The sequence below is a fragment of the Cucumis melo genome, chromosome 5 (genome assembly GCF_025177605.1).
Source record: "Cucumis melo cultivar AY chromosome 5, USDA_Cmelo_AY_1.0, whole genome shotgun sequence".
In the NCBI taxonomy this organism is placed as follows: Eukaryota; Viridiplantae; Streptophyta; class Magnoliopsida; order Cucurbitales; family Cucurbitaceae; genus Cucumis; species Cucumis melo.
Window position 1 is genome coordinate 1,825,078 of NC_066861.1, and position 21,915 is coordinate 1,846,992.

At 31.5% G+C, this 21,915-nt stretch overlaps 3 protein-coding genes across 5 annotated transcripts; all 3 read right to left on the reverse strand.

The window, feature by feature from the left end:
- Nucleotides 1-9,334: 9,334 nt before the first annotated feature.
- Nucleotides 9,335-13,276, reverse strand: LOC127149484 (uncharacterized). Its single transcript, XM_051085130.1, has 3 exons — nucleotides 12,916-13,276; nucleotides 12,658-12,828; nucleotides 9,335-9,841 (listed from the first exon to the last, which is right to left on the reverse strand). Exons 2-3 carry the CDS (start codon nucleotides 12,817-12,819, stop codon nucleotides 9,680-9,682), a joined length of 324 nt encoding a protein of 107 aa, XP_050941087.1. The 5' UTR covers nucleotides 12,820-12,828; nucleotides 12,916-13,276; the 3' UTR covers nucleotides 9,335-9,679.
- Nucleotides 13,277-14,099: 823 nt separating this feature from the next.
- LOC103491667 (NAC domain-containing protein 40) lies at nucleotides 14,100-15,595 on the reverse strand. The gene is made up of 4 exons (XM_017045242.2): nucleotides 15,239-15,595; nucleotides 14,895-15,148; nucleotides 14,552-14,827; nucleotides 14,100-14,465 (listed from the first exon to the last, which is right to left on the reverse strand). Exons 1-4 carry the CDS (start codon nucleotides 15,426-15,428, stop codon nucleotides 14,178-14,180), a joined length of 1,008 nt encoding a protein of 335 aa, XP_016900731.2. The 5' UTR covers nucleotides 15,429-15,595; the 3' UTR covers nucleotides 14,100-14,177.
- Nucleotides 15,596-16,978: 1,383 nt separating this feature from the next.
- LOC103491425 (uncharacterized protein At5g41620) lies at nucleotides 16,979-20,728 on the reverse strand. 3 transcript variants are annotated; one of them, XM_051085131.1, is made up of 4 exons: nucleotides 20,508-20,728; nucleotides 20,020-20,399; nucleotides 19,801-19,938; nucleotides 16,979-18,538 (listed from the first exon to the last, which is right to left on the reverse strand). In XM_051085131.1, the coding sequence occupies exons 2-4, from the start codon at nucleotides 20,290-20,292 to the stop codon at nucleotides 17,231-17,233; spliced, it is 1,719 nt and encodes a 572-aa protein (XP_050941088.1). In that variant the 5' UTR covers nucleotides 20,293-20,399; nucleotides 20,508-20,728; the 3' UTR covers nucleotides 16,979-17,230. The 3 variants fall into 3 exon arrangements, with proteins under 3 accessions (XP_050941088.1, XP_050941089.1, XP_050941091.1); XM_051085132.1 differs by having other exon boundaries at nucleotides 20,020-20,394; nucleotides 20,508-20,727; XM_051085134.1 differs by lacking the exon at nucleotides 20,508-20,728 and having other exon boundaries at nucleotides 19,801-19,934; nucleotides 20,020-20,126.
- Between the last annotated feature and the right edge of the window lie 1,187 nt (nucleotides 20,729-21,915).

The following is a 21,915-nucleotide window of genomic DNA, read 5'->3' on the forward strand; positions in this document are numbered from 1 at the left end:
TCATTTAAAACAATTACCCATTTATCTAACCCTTGAAATCTTGTAGGACACCAAGTTGACACTGAAGTTACTATGTAATAATTTAATTATCGTGAAGTTAATAATAAATTAATCTGACATAGGGTGAAAATGTGAACTATATAATTGTCAGTATACCAAAAGTTATGTGTCGTTGTATAGTTTTAAAATGAATTTTCTTATGCATATTAAATTATATTATATGGTGACTAAGTTAATGTTGCATGAGACAATCGAACAGTGTTATTCTAGAAATTGTAAAAAAAATGGATTGAGGTTAGTAAAAATGTTAAAAAGAAAATAAGAAGAATAATTTGACAACGTAAATAAATTTAATTTGTGACCACCGATCATAAATTAAAGAAATACGGAAATGGAAAGTGAAAGAAAATGTCCAAAATGAGAGTACTGTTTGGTTATATTAAACAATAAAACATAGAAATGTATGTACCTTATGGGACCTATGAGCTGTGTGTGTTTCAATTAATTTGCCTCTATATTTAAACATAAGCTAAGTTACCTCAAATACGAATTTATTTCATCATGGGGTAGAACAACAACTTTATTCTAATTTGGACCCCCCTCTTTTTAACCTAAGCTATTTTGGGATGCGTGTGTTATATGTTCCATCAATATACACCATACCATCTTTTACTAACCTTATACGACACAAATTACTTTCGCTTATACATATAATTTATTGTTTTGTTATCTATCATTTATGTTTAGTAGGCTGGAGGAGTAATGCATGGTGCTATCTTTTTTCCGGACTGCTGATGTGACTTTGGTCAAGAAGTGTGTAAAGTTAATTTAGGGTGTTTCATTATTGGAGTGATGACGATTCATGTTTGATATATACATAAGAAGAGTATTGAAGTTTTGTGTAGTTTAGGGGGAGAGAATTATAATAAATTGAGGGTGGTAGGATTAGGGTAATTAAGGGAATAGAGAGGGGCAGGAAATGCAAGTAATAGTATGATAGGGGGTGGGGAGCAATAGAGTGGGGTGATATGGGGGGCACCTCTAAAAAAAAACTTCATTATTATATATATTCATTTTCCTTCTTAATTTTGGCTTTTTTTAAAAAAAAAAAACTATAGACTACGCTATAATAAATACAATTAATATTAGATAAAGATGAGTCAATAGGACGTAGATTGTATATCAAAGAATAAATATAGGATATCATTTTTGTTTTTTTTAAATAAAATAAAAAGAAAAAGGTTGACCGATTAAGACATATATTCTCGACTAGAAAGGGAAGAAGTTGATTAAATTATTAAAGAGTAGTATATATATATATATTGGTATATTTGATATATGCATTGAGGTGGTTGCAATTAATGGATGAATTATTGATATTCTCCACTCTGAATAATATTAATTATACACTTCCTCACATTATTATACTCATCTAATTAATTATTTTCTTCTATATTATTCATATTTATTGCAAAATTTGATGTAAAAATTGAAAGGCATTGGATAGGTTAATATGTGAAGACGTCATGATTATATTGTAAGGTTGTGGGTTCATTATATTATATTATTCCATGAGTATTGATTATAATTATAACTCTTTTAATTATTAATTATAAATAAAAAAGGTAAAAGTTAAATATTCAAAAAGCTTTTTATTTTCTTTATTAATTTCCTTAAAAATATAAATTAATTGGTGTTAATTAGTTAGGACCGTAGATATTGATATGTACTATTTATAGACTTTAATTACATTAATTAAACTTTTATCATGTTGGTCTTGTAACTTTAATAAGTGAGTTTAGAAAGGGTTACCTTTTTCTTATAGGCTTATTTGATGTTATATTGAAAGAACATATATTCTTCAGGTATGTGTGTGTGTTTATTCTATAGGCTTTTTTTATTTATTATTATTATTGAAATAAGTGAGCTTAGGGAATTAAAAAAATTAATTACACCTTTTTTTTCTTCTTTTTTCGGTTTTGTTAGATTTAGTTTAGGTCATGAAAGTCATATCTTTTTCCTACGACGAGGAAGAACATAAAATATAAATGGTATATATATATATAAAGTAGGATTTTTTTTTTATAAATATAACGTAAAATATTTATAATGTATAAAACAATTTTGAAAATAGAAAAAGTTCATAGACCTATAATAGAAAATATAAAAAATATTTCATCAATTATGCTGTCAACAACGTTCATAATTGTATTTGATATATGATCATTTAGATTTGGCTATTGTTTGATGATCGTTTAGATATTGATAGTCAAATCTAAACGATTTTTTTTCTTCAGAATTCTTTGTACACAATCTTCTAATTTTGTTACACGATCGTTTTGTATTTGATCGTGAAATGATTTTTATTTTTCAAGTTTTTTTATACACGATCCTTTACATTTGGTTAAAGGAATTTTTTCAAGATTCTTTTGGTAGTTTAGATTTGGTACAAGATCGTTTTTCTTCAAGATCTTTTATATTTATTAAACAATCTTGAACAACAAAAAATAGTTTGAAAAAAAATAGATATTTTATATTTGATACACCATCTTCAACCAAATAAGGACGAAGAAACAAGATGAAAAGGAATGACAAATTTGTAATATTTTTAAATAAATAACCACCTTCATCGATTTTTTCATTTTGTTATACGAGCCGTAAATATTATACCGATCTATTATATTTATGAAATTTCTCAAAAAAATAATCGAAACTATATTGCAGGAACTATTTATTTATTCTTTTAAATATGAAGGTTTATATTAATGAAAATTAAAATTTGAATCATGGGTCCTACGTTAATAAATTTAAGAGTAAAAATTCATATATACAATTAAAGTTTAAATTAATACAACTTCTAAATTGCAAAAATTACTTTTTAGCAATTTTTTTTCTTCTTTTTTTTTCTTTAAAAATATAGGTTGAAATCTTAGATGGTTGGAATCATAGATATATGAAATTATAGATTAGATTACCAATGTTTGGCTTGCAACAATATTTTTGCAGAAAGTTAAAAGAATATTTTAATTACCATGTTTGTTTTATAAAATTTTTACCAAAAATATTTTAAATTAACATAATATTCCAAAAAAGCCTTTACGATAATTTATGAACTTATAATTAATTTGATATAATCTAAACTTATATAACATGTTTGTTTTTATCAATTGATTTTTTTAAAATTAATATGATTTACATTGTTTTTTCTCACCAAAACAATATATCATAATTTTATATTTTTATAAAATAAATATTAATTTAGATTTAAATATTTTTATAAATAATAAAAATTTCGTTATAACAAAAACAAACGGTGTAAATGGTTCATACTATTTATTTTAATTATATAAGCAAATGAAATAAATAAATAAGTAAATATTGACCAATCATAAATAAAGTGTAAATATTTTGTCAGATGTTCTATTTTTGACAATTTCCATAAAAACTAATCTATATATATATATATATAAATAAAGGTAAAAAAAAAAAAAGTAAAATGGGGGGAAAACGGCTTCGATTGAGGAATTAACCATATTGTGGGAGAACATTCAAAACTCTAAGATGATGTTTAAGAATCTCTAAATGTCAAGACATCTTGTGTCATAACTCAGATACCCGGTATATGAAAATCTAACATATATGTGAAACAAACGAAATCTTTAAAGTATAATAATAGTTACGGTTTAATTTACTATACCCTAAAACTTTAAATTGTATGAATTGATATAATTACAATTATATTTTATGTAGAAGTGGTATGAAAGTCATAATTTATAGTTAGAGATTTAAAAAAGTAATGTAAGTTTGGAGGTCGAGTTAGAAGTTTGAAGGGGTAGAAAGAATAAAAAGGGAATGGAAAATGAGAAAAAAAATAATAAATAAAACAATAAAGAGATACATCTACCTGAGGTTTAGGAGGAAAGAATATTAATATGAAGAGTACGAACAGAGAGGTAGAGTGGTGAATAGTCTCTCTCTCTCTCTCTCTCTCTCTCTCTCTCTCTCTCTCTTTTTAATTCCTCTCTTTCACTCTACTATTTATTCCCACCTCTATTATCTAACTAACCCCCCCTCCTTTTTATTTTTTATTTTCTCTTTCTTCTTTATTCATTTTCCTTCTTTCTTTCTTTCTTTATTTTAAGACTTTTTTTTTATTATTATTTAAAACCATTTTTCTTTAAATTTTATTTGTAGATTTTTTTTAGGATAATGGACAAAAACAACCAAAATCAAATAACTAGTGAGTTAATACATTCTAACATGTTAGAAAATGAGACAACTCCTGACTCCTTGCCTCTATTTTTAGTCTTCTCGATAATAATAAAAAAAAATGAGACTTTGAAACAAAACTCAGAATCAACAAAAGCTTGAACTTCGTTGGCATGTCAAGAATTCTTAACCAAATCGGTTTCTAATATATTAGATTTTTTTTTTAAAGAGTAATTAATCTTATGCTAATTACAACTTTGAATCTCCTATTTGTTTGTAATATCATGAAAAAGAAAGATATCTTTTTTTCTCATATGAGCTTTAAATGGAAAAACAAAATTATGATATCTTTCATTTTTTATAGCTCTTATTATTATTATTATTAATTATTATTATTATTATTAATTATTATTATTATTATTATTATTATTATTATTATTATTATTATTATTATTATTATTATTATATTGTCGGTAAAATGGTTCTATGTCCTTTTTTTTTGGGGGGGGGGGGGAATATGATTTGACATATTGTTGAAATATTAATTTACTTTATGAGTATTATTATTATTGTACCTATTTATGCCAACTTCTCCGATATAGAAGTAAAACTTCTATATATTATACCATATCTACTATTTACTATATTCATAAAATTATTATTATATTTACTTTGTGAACCCACCACATTTTTTTATTCACTCGTTTTTCTTTTGCAATTATATTTTGACATTTAAAATTCTATCCATAATATCTTATATTTTTCAAAAATCAAGTTGGGGTCATTGCTAATCTAATTTTTAAAGAAAATAGTATTAAGCATAAACCAAGTAGGTCATTTCTTGTAGCTCATTTGCCTTTTCCTTTATACCTTTACCTAAAAAGTTAAACTTAGAAAAATTGTGAGTATAAAAATACTCGAACCTGCTACTGGTCTCGCTAGTTGAACTGTTAACTTCCTATAGAAGGAACCCTTGTTCATATTGATCTCATAGGAACACACATATATCAGTCTGGTGATCCCATAGGAACACACATATATCAGTCCGGTGATCCCATAGGAACACACACATATCAGTTTGGTGATCCCATAAGAACACACATATCAGTTTGGTGATCTCATAAGAACACACATATCAGTTTGGTGATCTCGTAAGAACACACATATATCAGTTTGGTGATCCCATAGGAACAGACATATATCAGTTTGGTGATCCCATAGGAACACACATCAGTCATATAACCCCAAGGAGAAATCCTCTAAGAACCAAGATTGTGAATCTTCGTACGAGAGGAGAAGACTCCTATTTATAGAGTTCTATTACAATTGAGGTAAAAAGGAAATTAATCTAGAATATTACCCAATTAATCCCTAATCTTCTTACATCACATAAACATAACATGCATTACATCACATAAACATAACATGCAAACATCATCCAACAAACTCCTTAACTACACAGTCAGTCGCACAATCTCAATCAACCTTCACCTAAGCCTATCGATGAATTTTATTCAGTCGCGATCCATACAGTACCAAAACCTATCGATGAATTTTATTCAGTCGCGATCCGATGGATTTTATTCAGTCGCGATCCGATGGATTTTATTCAGTCGCGATCCGATGGATTTTATTCAGTCGCGATCCGATGGATTTTATTCAGTCGCGATCCGATGGATTTTATTCAGTCGCGATCCGATGGATTTTATTCAGTCGCGATCCGATGGATTTTATTCAGTCGCGATCCGATGGATTTTATTCAGTCGCGATCCGATGGATTTTATTCAGTCGCGATCCGATGGATTTTATTCAGTCGCGATCCGATGGATTTTATTCAGTCGCGATCCGATGGATTTTATTCAGTCGCGATCCGATGGATTTTATTCAGTCGCGATCCGATGGATTTTATTCAGTCGCGATCCGATGGATTTTATTCAGTCGCGATCCGATGGATTTTATTCAGTCGCGATCCGATGGATTTTATTCAGTCGCGATCCGATGGATTTTATTCAGTCGCGATCCGATGGATTTTATTCAGTCGCGATCCGATGGATTTTATTCAGTCGCGATCCGATGGATTTTATTCAGTCGCGATCCGATGGATTTTATACAGTCGCGATCCGATGGATTTTATACAGTCGCGATCCGATGGATTTTATACAGTCGCGATCCGATGGATTTTATACAGTCGCGATCCATACAATACCATTCCATTTTAATTCAAGCGTTCATTAGTAGAAATTTGATACAAATCTTGCCTAAAAATAGAATTAAAACTCCTTTTCAAAATTCTTTTGATGCAAGTTTGATACAAATCAAACCACAAGTTAATCAAAACATATGGAAAATAATTACTAATTTTACTCAATAAAATTATCGATTATGTCAAAAACAGTAATCTATCATAGGCATTGCAAACAATCATCATACTTTCCACATCAGTAACTTCATTGGTCGGTAACTTATAACTGAGCCAATAGTAACCCATTGTAATGCCCTTTAGACGGATTCAAAATTCAAATCTTTGACATTCTTCTACATCCCTTATGACCTAGGCAACACGAATCATTTCAGCATGCTTTGTCCTCACTCACATGCATTCTAGGAAAAGAGGAGGTCACCCAACATAGAATCATAGAATTGTTCTCTTAATTTTGTAGTTCCAATGATTAAGCCACCCAAAAGAAAGGTGCATCTTGTTGGTATATATAGATAGTAACTTTTTTAAAATTAAAATCTTTCTTAACCTTATTTTTCATGTCCTCAGAATCTCATAATCCCTCTCATTCAGATGTGATATCGGTACATTCATATCTCCTCCTAAATTCAAGGATATTACACCCATAAGCTAAGCAAATAAATCATCACTAATAAACTCATGGCGTTACACCCATAAGCTAAACAAATAATTCATCAGTAATGGACTCATAATAAACTATCACAGTCTACTTCACAACATACCATATCAATAATTTGCAATAGGCATGTAAACAATCATCATACTACAAACATAGGCAATTTTCACATATGCAAATAGTTATTCTTTACATCTTAGCCTAATCCAGTGGCTACCCTTCATAATTCAGGGTAACCTTAGCTTACATAGATAATTTACCATCACATAAACATATGCCCTCAATCCAATAGTAGAACTCATACCTTATTAGGTTATGCTAAGTTCCTTGTTGCAAACAAAACCACAATTCCACTTATGATAACCAAAATTAAATTAATAATTTTTTACCAACAAATTACTAACTTTAATTAGCTTAGCTTAGCTTACCAAACTTATCCCAATAGGGTTGAAATTTTAAATGGACCACATGCAACCAAAATTAATTCTAATGATAGACTTCATTTAGAGTCTCACTATGATCCCACACTAAAGACCCAAAACACCTCATCAAACTCACCAAATTGAAACCGATGATCCGCGGAGGCAAATGACAACACACAGCTAGCCCGGATAAGGCTGGACGAACTGACTTAGACCAGCAGCACAAGGAAAATAATGGAGAAGAATTAACGAAGAGAGAGTCCGCGGCTGGGTACCTTAAAAGAAGAAGATGAATAGATTTTATCATTTCATTCGCAACTAATGCATAAACCCTAATTTATAATGAAATAATAATAAAATTAATCATACTTCACTATTATTTAATTTATTTTATTTATATATATATATATATATTCATCTAAATCTCCCTCCCCTGACTCATTAATTCCATTATTTTTTTTTAATAATTATATTTCAATATATAATTATTAATTTTACAATTATTAATTATACAACCAAATATGAAGACTATAGTAATAGAGAGTAGAGAGAGTATATTTAAGCATTGAATTGTAGGAAGAGATAAATATTTGAATTTAAAAAAGAAAAACGAAAAGGAGAGGTGTGGTTAATTGTGAGGGCCCCCAGTCATTTTAAGGAAAGAAGAGGAGAAAAGGTTGAATGAAGTGATGGGTAGCTCAGTGTTTGTCTCATTTTACTGACAAAGTGCACAAAAGAAATATTGTATTTGTATTTTTATTTGCTCTTTCATATAAAGAACAAAAAATATGTATACACACAAATATATGTGTGTGTGTATATTATAAATATATATATATATATATATATATATATATATATCAAATAATGTGATGGTTGTGTCCATACTTCCACACTGCATAAAACAGGAACTTACTTAATTCATTGTCTGTCACATGTTTCTTCGTCTTACCATTTCGAAACTCGTTTCGTTTGGTTTGCATCTAAATGAAATTAGTAGAAACAAAAGATTGTTGTATTGTGAAAACGGTCAAAACTTTGAGAAATGAACCCTAAAAAAATATTTATAGTAAATAACTATGAAAAATGTTAAAGTTCATTTTGAAAGGAATCTTTTGTTGTAAAAAATGTTATATGCTTTCACTTTTTCTTTTCTTTTTCTTTCTTTTTTCTTCTTTTTTCTTTTTTTTTTTTTTTTTTTTTTTTTTTTTTGAGAAAGATAGTATTCTATTTCTTTCATTGATGTTTAAGCTTTTAACTTTTAAGGTGTGTGATAAATTTTTATGCTTTTGTAATTCACCGAGTTTCCAAAAGCTTATTTTTGTTTCAAAAATTAAAAGATTTGAAAAATTATTGTAAATAAAAAAAACTGCTAAAAATATTTGTAAAATATACAAAACCTAAACCTCTAACTTCAATATCAATTAATGTCATTATAGACACAAATTTCAAATTTTGATTTATTATATTTTGTAAATATTTGATTTGTAATGCTACATTTCAAAATGCACCCAAAGAATTTAAGTATGCATTTAACATCAGTGAAAAGCATAATAGAAAATTGCATCGTTGTATGTACAGATTACACCAATTTCTCACAAAAAAGTTGGTGCGTTTTAGATTGTGTCCATCTTTATGTATACGACTCACCTTCTAAATTAGACTAGGTTTAAGTTGAGCTACGAATATAACAAATATATTACCTCATTAATTTGCCGTTTAGCTTCAACGTTGAATGACAATAAAAACTTGATTAAAGAATAAGGTCAAAATCGTAGCTTTAAAAAGGATTGGGGGAAGAAACCCTCCAATATTAGGTTCTTTGGTTTTAAATAACCTAAATACGGCTTTAATGATAAGTCATGATTGAGATTAAATTTGATAAGTACATAGTACATACCCCTCATCTTCCTGGAACAGAAAAACCTACCTTGGTAGGACAATTAAATTTCATGATTGGTGGAATTCTTCTACCCACAGCAAACAATTATGAACACAGGTGAGATATATCTACACATGAAAAGGCTCGTAACTCGAAAGTGAACTTACCTCAACAGTAACTGACATGACTTCCTCTCTAAAGATTGAGGGTTCGATCCCCCTATCCCTGCCACCATAGTTGTTGTTCCAAAGAAAAATCCGTACTAAAAACAGTTAACAGACAAGCTAGCAATTTGTTGTTGGCCATGGGCATCAGTCCTCTAATACATGAAGTCGTTCGAGCTCGAGAATATGTCCAGTCAGTAGAGCTGTCCCGTTTGTAATGTTCCTGCCTCTACACTGCTGCAACTGTTGTCGGAGGCTTCGCACAACTTCATTGAGCCTCTGGATATTCCTTTCTTGTGATAACAATATCTACATTTCAATAGGTACACAATCAAAACGTATCAGAATACCACAATGTACAAAACAAAGCTCAGACAATAAAGGGAAATAAAAGGCAGGACTTGAGTTGTCTATCTGGGAAGTCGACAAGGATCCACATCATCGCTTTCGATGTCATACTGTACCCTCCATTTAAAATGGAGGCACGTACACAACTTTCAAACAATAAAATTTGGGATTGGTATGATATTTCCATGTGAAATTTTACTAGTTCGTGAGTTTTGTCATACCAATTGACAGGCTTTCGAATTACTGTAACTTATCATTCCATCAGGAACCAGCATTGTTTATCTCAAATCCCAAATCATTGCCAAGTGCCACAGGAAGACAAAAATAGTCATTAATGATTCTCTTTTATCTGGTTGAAAATTCTGTGCCTTTCAAGTTTCGACCAATATAACACATCCTTTTTCTTTTTATAGTTATATTGTTCTGTTTCTAACCCAAAGAGGCACTCCGTGGTTCTCTTCTATCGAACATTATGTAGAGAAGTCTTCAACCTAAGTCTAACCTTAAACAGAAAGGGTTTAACTATCCAAACGCCTGCTGGCTATAAAGATGCTTGATTTGCTCAAGGCTAGATTACTTTTCCACCCCTCTAAAGTCTAAACTATAATGCTGCTCCTAAACTTCTGAAGTTTCAAATATCCCTTCCAACATTTTTTATAATATCAAAATCAACCCCTTCATAACTTCATGAAACAGAAACGTATACTTTAAAACAAACATGAAAAAAAATAATAATAAAATTGTAATACACAGAAATTTCATGGTTCTGTCCATTTCTTCAAAAGGAGTGCTCAAATGGGAATTCTTGAACATTCAAAAAAGGAAGGAAATTTTAAATTTTATATAATCTTAAGGGCCTCATCTATGGATTCGAATAAACACAAATTTTGGATCATACAAGAGATTCAAAAAGAAACTTATAACTTATTGTAAGGCACAGAGAGAAACAATTGGCTCACAAACAGATAAGGACCCATTTAACTGGCCGCTGAATTCATTGCAATTTAACTTGTTTTTCAGGGGTAAATATCATTTAAGCTTTCATTTGACAATCTACTGATAATATTTTGATAAGCCTCGGCCTCAATTTTATTTATCAACGACCCAAGAAGATTTTGGGGCTTCCCAATCTCTCCACAATATTCTCTATTGAGAAACGTTTACGAGCAAAATAGCAAAAAGAAGCCCATCCCTAACAACATTAGCAACATATATAGGCAGAAAATAACAAAGAGAAAATAATAAAAATAACAAACTTACTTAGCCCTTCCTAAGAATCAATATTTGTAAGGGCCACACCAAACCAAATTACTAACTCTCAGTCACCCTTTTCCTTCCTCTTCTTATTCCTTGGTGAATACACTCTCACTATTGGGGGCCTATCATATTTTTACCTCAAGTCTAACTTTAAGTAGAGAACAACATAATATTTTGGGAAATTGCATCAGATTACAAAAAAAATTAGAAAAAAGAACCGTCCATAGTACCTCTTTTTTGTATATTGCAAATATGACAAATATGACAATTAATTAGATATATCAAACGACTATCAAACGCTATCAAAGGGCTATCAGAGGACTATTTGCTTTTAAATTTACTATTTTTTCAATTTAAAAAATGTAGTGACATGGGCCCTATTAACATAAATTTTTTTTTTTGCTACTTTTGCAAACGCTCCTAATATTTTTACTTCCAATCTAACCTTAGGCCCTTAGGCAGAAAACACAAGATAATCCATACATAGGAAAGCTTAAATTGTCTTAATTCAGATCAATGTGATAGAATTTGGATAGTTTTCAATCAACTGTGCGGAGAAATCCTTTCCTACTCAAAAGCTACACTCCTAGGACTAAGCAAGCTTTCGATGCCATAAAATTAAGGTAATATCTGCAACAAAAGTAGTTTAAAAAGGACATGAGACAGCACAATAGCAACAGTAACAGAGATATTTTCTTCAAACATTAGCACAGAAAGTAGCTTGGCAATAATCAAAATATAACAATTAGAAACACAATTAGAAACAATCATTCATAATATTCTTATAGGTAGTGAATTCTCCATTCTTTTAGGCAATTCCACAGAAAAATCACATGTTACATTGACAATAGTTATAATTGCTGCTTCGAGCCAGATGTAATTCCACAGCAAAGGGTAAATTATTAAACTTATTGCCATGCCATGTCTATACTAAATCATTAAAATGTTTATTAGTCAGACCTTGCCAAGAGTATCGGTTAGTTAGATTACTATTTTATTTCTAGTGCATCACACATAAAGGAAATAGATGCATGTTACTTGCATAGGGTAAAGTCCCGAAAACTAAATATCACTCCACTAGGATAACCCTTTTCTTTTTACTTTTAAACAGAAAAAGTAGGGGAGGAAATGAAACTCATAATGGGAGCATGAATGATGCATTATTAACTCACTAACCTATCCAACAACTCCTTAAACTTCCCTAGTTAAATTTATTGAAAACTCATTCCTCTTCTATAGCTCTACTTAGCTCCTATATGTAGCAGACGTACACTATCCAACATGCCATCCGGGGAAAAGAAATCACTTGATTACATATTTAGTATTAGTAAGTACCCTACACCCTGAATCTAGCATGATGGACACACCTCCACATCTCTATGCGCATGTGAACTAGCCATTCAGTCTTCTTCACAAATATCATACGGACATTCAACACTAATTCAATTTAGACCCTAATGAATTATAAGCACAAGTACAAATTCCATTGGTTGATGATGTAATTATAGAGGACTTATTACCTTCTCCTTAACTGCTTCTTCCCTCGTCGATATCTGCTGCTGCTGCTTCTGGGAGTTCACCGTGGTGTCAACCTCAGGTACTAGCTGTTGCCTCCACTCGAACTGCGAAGTGATAATGAGAATAACGAACAAAAACACAAGTAACATGGATCTGGACATCATTACAAGAGGCTGAAACATAAAAACCAAGTCAGAGCAACCCCAGAAAAGGATGGAATTGGCATAAATCGAGTTAGGAGATGAAAAGGAGGAACTTACTTATGAGAATAGAGAAAACCCTAAGTTCATGATCAAAATTGGCGTAAGATAGTGAATCAGAAAGCGGTTCAGCAGGGGAAGTGAACAGTGTGGATTGCTTGGTAACGAAGGAAGGGGAAGATGGTTAATAGGAGCTTTGATCGAAGTCTAAATCGGTTTGAGGAAGAGGTTTGGAATATGGTAAACGGCTTCTTTTGAGATTTTCAGGACTTGCACCCATCGCGAACAACCTCTCGCCGACAAACTACAAAGATGATGCTGATTGCTGATTGCAACTATGACGCGCTTCGTTAAACACGCGCGCTACCGCTCACCCAACTAATTGCGTAAATCTTAGTTTTTAAATTTAGGAATATATAAATTCCTCATTTTACTTTCAATCCATCAATTCCATAACTTTGTATTTTGAAAACAAATTGCTCTAAGTTTATTTTCTTGTGAAATTACCAAAAACTCCTTCCTTTCTTGTTTTCTTTTCTAATTTCTCTCTTTTACCTTCCGTGGTTCATCTTCCTTTTTGTTGTGTTTATTTTTCGTCTCGAACGTGAATCGCGTTTTGAGCGAGAGAGACCAATGAGCAAGAGGGAGAAAGAAGAAACAACCACTATCCCTTTTCTTCTTCCTAGGGATCGAAATCAAGAAATAAGGGGAGCTACAAAAAAAGGAAGAGGTAGAAACAAGAGGAAAAGAAGCGAGAAGAAAGAATTCAAAAGAGATTGAAGTTGTATTTGAGGAAGAATCAAGAGGAAGGAATGACAAGCGATCGAAAGAAACAATATTAAATGGGAAATCTTTAAATGTTTTCTTCGTCTCTAAATTTCTTGTTTTCCTACCTACTTTTCTTTTTTACAAATGTTTTAAAAAACTTGTTTGTATTTTTTAAATCACAACACTTGTACTAAAATAATTATTAAAAAAATTGGAAGAGAATTGACTATTTTTAGAAACGAACAATATATATATACAAGCATTATAGACCAATATTGACCATTAAGGTAGAGTCCGAGGTGGCAAATTCGACCAAACTCAAACAAGTGATTCACTCTCTCGTTCATTCAATTCATGTTTTTTTTTTTAGTTTTTGGACATATCTACTTTTTCTCTTTTATATATATATATATATATATATATATATATATATATATATATATATTGGGATGAGTAGCAATTAAACTATACAAAGAAGAGGGAATAAATAATGTATAAGTAAATATGTAATGATAATTATTTTGTTACAACGAATGTCATAAAACATGCTACTCTTACCACCAAATTACTACATGAACACAAGCCACAAATATAATGAGAAGAAAGATTAGAATTGCAATGTTAATATGGAATTTGTTAAGCTCTTGCTTCTTAAATTTGATTCCCATGGTAGACAGCGCCTTCATCTCTGTTTGTGTAGGTGATTGTGTGTATTTCTCTGCTTCGGAGAAGTTCATAATCACAGGAGTTTGATTATGAGTTGCACATAATAAGCTGTCGTCCAATGTAATTATGTCGTCTTTCAATAAATCTGCATACAACTCTTCATCTCCACCATTACCCTTCACATATTCACACTCATTACCATTAATTATATTAGTAAAATTCATGTACAAAAGAAACTCTGAAATCTGATGATGAAACTGACCTTTTCCCGACTGAGAGGTTCATGAATCGCCGGATCAGACGTTTGTTTGTGGTTGGATTCAATGGCGGAATCAATTTGCTCCAACGAATGAGAACCGAAACTACTGCTGCAGTTCTTCGAAAACCTGTCGCTTTCACCCGCCACCTTCTCTCCAACTCCGCCGTCACCTTCCTCGCCGGAACCGGCCTGCAGTTTACTAGAAGTTGCCTTGTCAGCATTGTTCCGGCGAAAATCGTTGTTCTTCCGGAGACGACAAACCACCATGGAGTTAGAATCCTGCAACGATACAGATTGCATAGCAATTCATAGAGAAAAACCCAGAAAGAAAAATTTTGAAATTGACCTGGGATTTATCATTCAAGCAATATTCATGCATGATCCACTCTGTTCTTTCCCCTGTTGGAGCACGTCCTAAATGAAAAACTAGAGTCCTCTTTGTACCAATAATCTCAGACCCTGTTTTCACATTTCGTTCTTTTCCGGTGGCTTTCCAGTACCCCAATTCTGTCGCTCTCTTGTTCTGTGTTCCGTTCGGGTACTTTCTTCCTCTCGGAGAGAAGAAGAACCACTCATTCTCTGAAGGAATTCTCGATTTCCCTGTTTTCAAAAAAACCCAAATTTACAAACTACCATATCAAAATCGTGAAATGGGAATGAAGGAAAAGGAGAAGAGCAGAGGAGTTTAACCGGGCAAATCCCATGGCTCGAATTTACAAATCTCGATCTCGGAAATGACATCGACGCTATCGTCGGAGCCTTCGAGTTTCTTCTTGAGGTAAAACAAAATTAACTCTTCGTCTTTAGGGGAAAACCTGAAGCCGGGGAACATGGACAGAGCTGCCATTGACATCTCTGCTTCTCTTGAAACACCACCCATTTTTTGGGATTGTTGTTTTCTCGTTGGAATTGGTTAAAATGAGTGTGGTAAAATGTAATTGGAATTCGTTTCTTTATGGCTTCGGAATGAGAAAGAAAAAGGAAACTTCTTGACGCCGGCGTCGACCTTGGGTTAGCCGTCTTGTGTTTGGTGTTATGCTTTGCTTTATTTCTGCTGATGGGTTGGTTCAGTATTCGGATTCGAGTGAGCCTAAGCTTCACGTTCTACACTTTCTCCTACGCATGCTTCCTTCGACTATCACGTGGCCATTGCCTCTCTGCCGCCACGAACGTATTAGCCACGAGAAACTTGTAAATTCAAAAAGTGGCCATTTGGTTCTCTTTTGCAAAGTTTTGGTTCAAAGTGAGACTTACTAAAAAAACAAATATTTGAGAATCAATTGCATACTTCTTTTCAATTTGAACCATGAAACTTTGCTAATGTAAATTAAACACACAATTCTTTAGGTACTTTAAAGTCCTAGTTTATAGAACCGTTGTAAGGTCTTTTCTCGCTCGCTAATCCTTTCAAATGGTTTATGCCCATAGCTGATAAATAGAAGCTGAACACAAATGCAACTTGGTGTTTGATGAGTGGTAGAGACAAGTTGGCTAGTTTGTGACCATAAAGGTCAATCGACTTTTCGATGGTTGCAAGTTCATCTAAAAGTGTGAGAGTGATAGTTTGTTGAGAGCAAAAGCTCTATTGGAGTGCTTATGTGCAATTGAACAATTGTCATTTCATAATAACACTTCTATTGAAGCGGAATACGGTGCCTTAAAAGTTGTGAAGCTCTTGAATAGGAAGGATGTTTCTTTTCTCAAGGTAGGTTATATTGTATGTTTTATTTGTCTACTGTCACATAACCTACTAAATATAAAAACAATAACCTAAAAGAAAAATTATAGTAATTGACATGTACTATTTTCTTTAAGGTTGGAGATTCAAATCTCTGTATGAACTTTCTATACTACGAAATTGTCATGTCAATTGTATTTAAACAACACTTAATAATGATATAAATTTAGAAGAAAAAGAAAGTTGTCACTAAAAGTTAAATTTATTTATTTAAAAGCACCGTTAGTTTTCTTCTCCTCAAATCAATAGTAAGAATTCTTACAAAAGAAACTATAAAAATGTTTTTGAAGTAGATTGGTTTAGTCTACTGCCTATCCAACCGTAGGCAAAATCTGTAGTGGTGTAGTGGTGGAGTGCTTCGAGTAGGATGGATCCGATCCCATCCTAGGAGTCAAACTCCTTCATGTACTTTCATCCGTGCGGAGGATAGGTTTGATTTTCATATTCAACCACTCAAAGTCATCGGACCTCTCTATTCCACTTCCAACTTTTAAGTTTATTTTCTCCTCCATTTCTATATAATTGTTTTCAACTAAACTTAAATTAGATGACCAAAGCGAGTAATCACAAAATCGGTAGTTCAAATCCTCCTACACGAATTGCACTAAAAGAATATTCAAAATTCAAATCACCAATGAGAAATACTTCATCGAACAATTCAATCGAACAATTCAATCTGTAGAATCTATAAGTTAAAATTGCAATGAAAAATGGTATAAAATATAATATATTGGACATGGTTCTGATCTGGCTGTATACAACTCTATTTACATTCCCCTCTCTTTATCTTAATTTTAACCAAAATTAACCCTTTGAAAACATTGAATATAATATATAAAAAGAAGAAAATATTCTTTAAGCAAAGTACTTCCCCATGAAAAAAAAAACAAATAAAGAGAATAGTTTTTATATCTAATTGTTTTCCATATTGATCATTGATATCATTATCCCTTCCTCACCATTGAAGAAGCTTCATCATCCATTTTCATAACCCCATTATGATTCTGTTCTAATTCTGGAAACAGAATATCTCTAAGGCACTTAACAGATTTGATTTGATGATTATCATCATCTTCCTCCAGTTGATCATGAAGTTCATCCAAATTTTTTCGTGTAAAAAGCTCTGAGAATGTATCCCAATCAAATGAGTTTGTGTTTTGTTGATGGGTATTATTGTTAGATGTGTTCAAACAAATACTTCCCCATTGAATCTTCTCCGAAACCGATTTTCGTCCATTGTTGATTTGAATTTGATTATTATCCGCCTTTTCGACGAAACTCCACCGATAACTCTTGTTGTTGTTATCCATATTAAGTTCAATGGAATGCATATCACTTTCTTCTTCTTCTTCTTCTTCTTCATCTGAACAATCTCCATTTTCTTCTTTCCTTCCGATTTTTTCAGTATCTTGACATGACCCAAAATTTATTTTCTTCAAATAAGCTTCCAACTCCTTGATTTTCTCAAACTCATTACACGAATACTCTCGATTCTCGCCGGCGTTTTGATCTTCGTTTCCGATGACGAAATAGCCTTGGAGCTGGTGTTTCAGCCGTTCCACGGCGGCATTTTTCTCTTCAAACTGATATTTCGCTTCCGATAACTTCATCTGAACTCTTTCCTCTCTTAAAACATCTGCTAAATGAAGCATTTCCCTCTCTTTTTCGACTTCTTCTCGAACTTTCGCCGATTCTTTCTTCAGTTCTTCGAATTCTGCTCTGTCTTCTCCAATCCCTTTAGCTAGTTCTTCACAAATCTGTTCTAAAATCTCCTTTGCTCTCTTTTCCCTTTCAACTTCTTTCATTGCTTTTGAAACTGAAACTTTAGCTTCAGCAAGTTCTTTCGCAATGCTTTTGTTCAGTCTCTCTGCTTGTCTTCTAAGTTTCTTCTCAACCTCCATTTCCTCTGCCATTGAACTAATGGCGCTACCAAATCTGGCTCTTTCTCTGTACTTCCATGCTGCTTTTTCCTCGGCTAATCGCTTTTTTACGACTTCGATTTCATCCATATTGAAGGTTTGATCCTTGATTAAATGGTCGACTCTGCTCTTGGCTCGATCAAGCTCGGATTTAAGAGCAGAAATCAGAGATGAAGTTGAGGATGGGAGATGGTCTTCATGAAGCAAAATATGGTGTAGAACTCTTAGAAGCTCCTTTGATGTTGTTAGGCAATTGCTCACCTCCTTTAAACGTGTTTTTACTGTCGTTTTTGTTTTACGACGTGTCGTCTTTCCCACATTCCCATTCTCTATCTACATTTCCATTCATGATAAATTTTAGTATGTTCATAAATTCCATCAAAACAAAAAGTTCATCAAGTTTTGAGATAATTATTGCACACTTGACCAATTTTGAGCCCCAAGTAGAATTAGTCCCACTTCTTTAAAAAGTTTGAGTAGTGAAAGTTAGGGAGGTAAAACTACAACGTACATGCACAATAGTTGGTTTGAACAATTTATGATAAGGTCAAAAATCATATAAGAAATGGACCATTATAATGAAGTTTGAATACGACGACAGCTTTTAATGGTCATCATATCACAATGCCTTCTTTGTTCATATGATTTATTACACTTAAAAGTTACATATGACAAAAAGAAAAAGGTTGGAATTTGGTTTTTTAACTTTCAACTTCCTCCCTATATTTTCTTTTTATATTTCAAAAGTTCAATTTTGTTTTTTTTTCCCCTCTTTCTTAATTAAAAAAAAAATCAAGCTAATTGGTTTTTTATTATTTAATCAAATCTACCGACTATTTTGGTCATTATGGGTTAGTTATCATATTAAATTCAATTTATTTTTTTTAAAAAAAATACTATATTAAAAATAAGTTACCATATTAAAAAAAAAAAAAAAAAAGAGTATCACATTAATGAAAATCATTTGATATTTCCTGTTGTGAAAAAAGAAATAATGTTTTTCAATTTGATTAAATTTTGAAGTTAGTCAAATATGGAGAAAAAAAAAAGTTGTTTTAAATTTGGGTTTTCACTAATATTTTTAATTAGTTTTTAATTTAAATGATTTTTCTTTAAATTTAGGTAATTGTATAACAGGTGACACTTGTAAGGTAATAATTAGGTATATATATACCGATAGCATCAAAAATTAGATCTAAATTTTCTTTTATTTGTAAATTTTTGTTGCATACAAATTTTTTGGATTTGGGATAACTTGTAAATTTAACAAAGAATTCAAATTTTTTTAAGGAAAAAAAAAAACTATTGTTTATGGTAAGTAAGGAACAAGCATATAATTGGGATTAAGGAAATATAATAATGATGAATCATTTAAGATTCTTTCTTAAATTAAATTTTTTGAAGAAATCAATTTTTTTAAAAAAAAATATGAAAGGAATCACAAAAAGGTTGCTGCAGAAGTACAAGTGGAAAATGACAGCAACCAAAGCAAGTGATGGGTTGATGATTGATTGGATTGAAAAAGTAAAATTAAATAAAAAGAAGAAGAAGAAGAAGAAGAAGAATTATGATTTCGTGGAAAGGAAGAATGGTACCTCCATTGTTAAACAGTCATTTCCATGAAAATTCGAACCACCGGCCACCATTTCTCCATTTCCAATCCTTAAACAAGATTCCGTTGCCGCCGATCTTCTTCTTCTATGTCCTCTTTTCATGATACCAATTTCATCTTTCTACAAATTAATTTATCTCAAATCTCAACGACCCATTTTTTTCAATTTAATGAAAAAGAAAAAGAAAAAACAAAAACTCACCTCTGTTGTTTTTGTGTTCTTCACACTCCGATCCGGATCTGATAAATATGTTTCGGAGATCTCCGAAACCAATTCCCGACTTTTCTCTTCAACAACTTCCGAATTCTTCTTCAATTTCCATGAAACAGAGCCTCCTCCTCCTCCTCCTCCTCCTCCTCCTCCTTCTTCTTCTTCTTCTTCTTCTTTCCCTTTGTTGACAGAGCAGGAGGGCGACCGGTTAACGATGTCGTCGGTGGATAACTTTGAAGAATGGGATTTGGATTTGGTGCTCATTTTCCAAGTGGGGGGTTTCTTGAATCTGTATTTACGAACGAAAGATGATGGGGATGATAAACACACTCGTTTTCTAATCTTACATTTCTTCTTCTCCGTTTTCTGCTCTGCCCATGACGACATTATTAATAATAACACTTCAAAATCCAAAAGTATAAAAAATAAAAAAAAATAAAAAAAAAAAACAGAAGAAAATTTATGAAGAGTTTACTTACTGGTTGGATTTATAGAAGGGAAGTGAGGAACAGTAAGGCTTGAATTTCGTGAAGAAGAAAAGGAAAATTGATAGAAAATTATTGAAGATTCTACTTTTGGGTGTTGACTGTAAAGAAATATGGAAAACAGAGGAAAGAAGAAAGATTAAGAGAGGAGGGGGGGGGGGGGGGGGGGGGGGGGTTGTTTGTTTGAAAGAGAATGGGGGAATGGGGAATGGGAATGAGAAAGAAAAACTAAAAAAGAAAGTATGGTTTTGGGAAATGTTGAAATGGAGATGACGTGGAAGCCACGTGAGCAGGGGGTGGGGGAGTGAATGAGGGACGTGGATGTGTAAATGGAAGGATTATAGAATATTGACTGGGTTCTGTGTATTTACATTCTTGTCTCCTTACTCCTCGTTTAGCTCCGCTGGAATGTTCTCTCTCTCTCTCTCTCTCTCTGTCTCTCTTTCTTTTTTTTTAATGCATAATAATAATAATAATAAAATAAAATAAAATAAAATAAAATAAAATAAAATAGAAACTCTTTTTCTTTTGCATATTAGGTCCCTGAAATTTCCTATATTTGCGAAAATATCTCTTTTCTCATATACCCATACAAATTCTCGAAATTGCCAAATGGGATTACAAGTATTCATCCAGCTTTACTATGTTTTTAAAGAGAATTAAATTAATCAAGTAGAATTACGCGTCGATATGTTTGGTAATTCATTTGTTTTTTATTTTTCTAGAATTATAAAGAAATTTTGAGAATTAAAAAGAAAAAAATACTTTTAAAAAATAAAAAAAAAAACAAAATCCATTACTAATCAAATATGTATTTTGTTTTTAAATTAAACCTATAAATATTATTTTCACCTCGGGTTAAGTTCTAAAAATAACATAGCTTTTAAGAAAATTACAGAAGTAGTGTCATTAGCAAATTTATTGATAAAAATAAGTGTGAAAATCGTGATAGAATTTATGAAACTTTTTAAGAAAGAAAAACTAACGTTTGATGTAAGATGGGATAATTACTGTATTGATAGCAAAAAACCACTAAGTCAATGTAGGTAACAAAATTTATAAACCCTACATGAAAATTGTTCCTTCCTCTGGTGTGGTAGTAGAGTGAGACGTGACGCTATGTGAGTGGATTTTGACTCCTATTTTTTTATCAAATGTTTTTCTTTTCTACTATTCTTTGTCAAAATTTTTTCTTCTCCATTATTTTTGCCATTATTTATTAAAATAATATTATTTTTTTAAATCTTTTTATCATTATCTTATTTTGTTATCTAGTTTTTACTAATAGTTTAAAAAACAAGTCGAATTTTGAAGGAAAAGAAAAAAAGTTATCTTTTAAAGACTTGTTTTTTTTTTTTTTTTTTTGAAATTTAGATAAAAATTCAATGTTTAAAGCTTAAAT

Excerpts from the sequence above, each read along its gene's own strand:
- LOC127149484 (XM_051085130.1), bottom strand. The coding sequence starts at position 12,819 with ATGATGTCCAGATCCATGTTACTTGTGTTTTTGTTCGTTATTCTCATT. Across the intron at positions 9,842-12,657 it reads AAGAAGCAGTTAAGGAGAAG|ATATTGTTATCACAAGAAAG; the intron begins GTAATAAGTCCT and ends ATTGAAATGTAG.
- LOC103491667 (XM_017045242.2), bottom strand. The coding sequence starts at position 15,428 with ATGGGTGGTGTTTCAAGAGAAGCAGAGATGTCAATGGCAGCTCTGTCC. Across the intron at positions 15,149-15,238 it reads CGAGCCATGGGATTTGCCCG|GGAAATCGAGAATTCCTTCA; the intron begins GTTAAACTCCTC and ends TTTTGAAAACAG. Across the intron at positions 14,466-14,551 it reads AACCTCTCAGTCGGGAAAAG|GGTAATGGTGGAGATGAAGA; the intron begins GTCAGTTTCATC and ends GAATATGTGAAG.
- LOC103491425 (XM_051085131.1), bottom strand. The coding sequence starts at position 20,292 with ATGAGCACCAAATCCAAATCCCATTCTTCAAAGTTATCCACCGACGAC. Across the intron at positions 19,939-20,019 it reads AGAACACAAAAACAACAGAG|AAAGATGAAATTGGTATCAT; the intron begins GTGAGTTTTTGT and ends ATTAATTTGTAG. Across the intron at positions 18,539-19,800 it reads ATGACTGTTTAACAATGGAG|ATAGAGAATGGGAATGTGGG; the intron begins GTACCATTCTTC and ends ATGGAAATGTAG.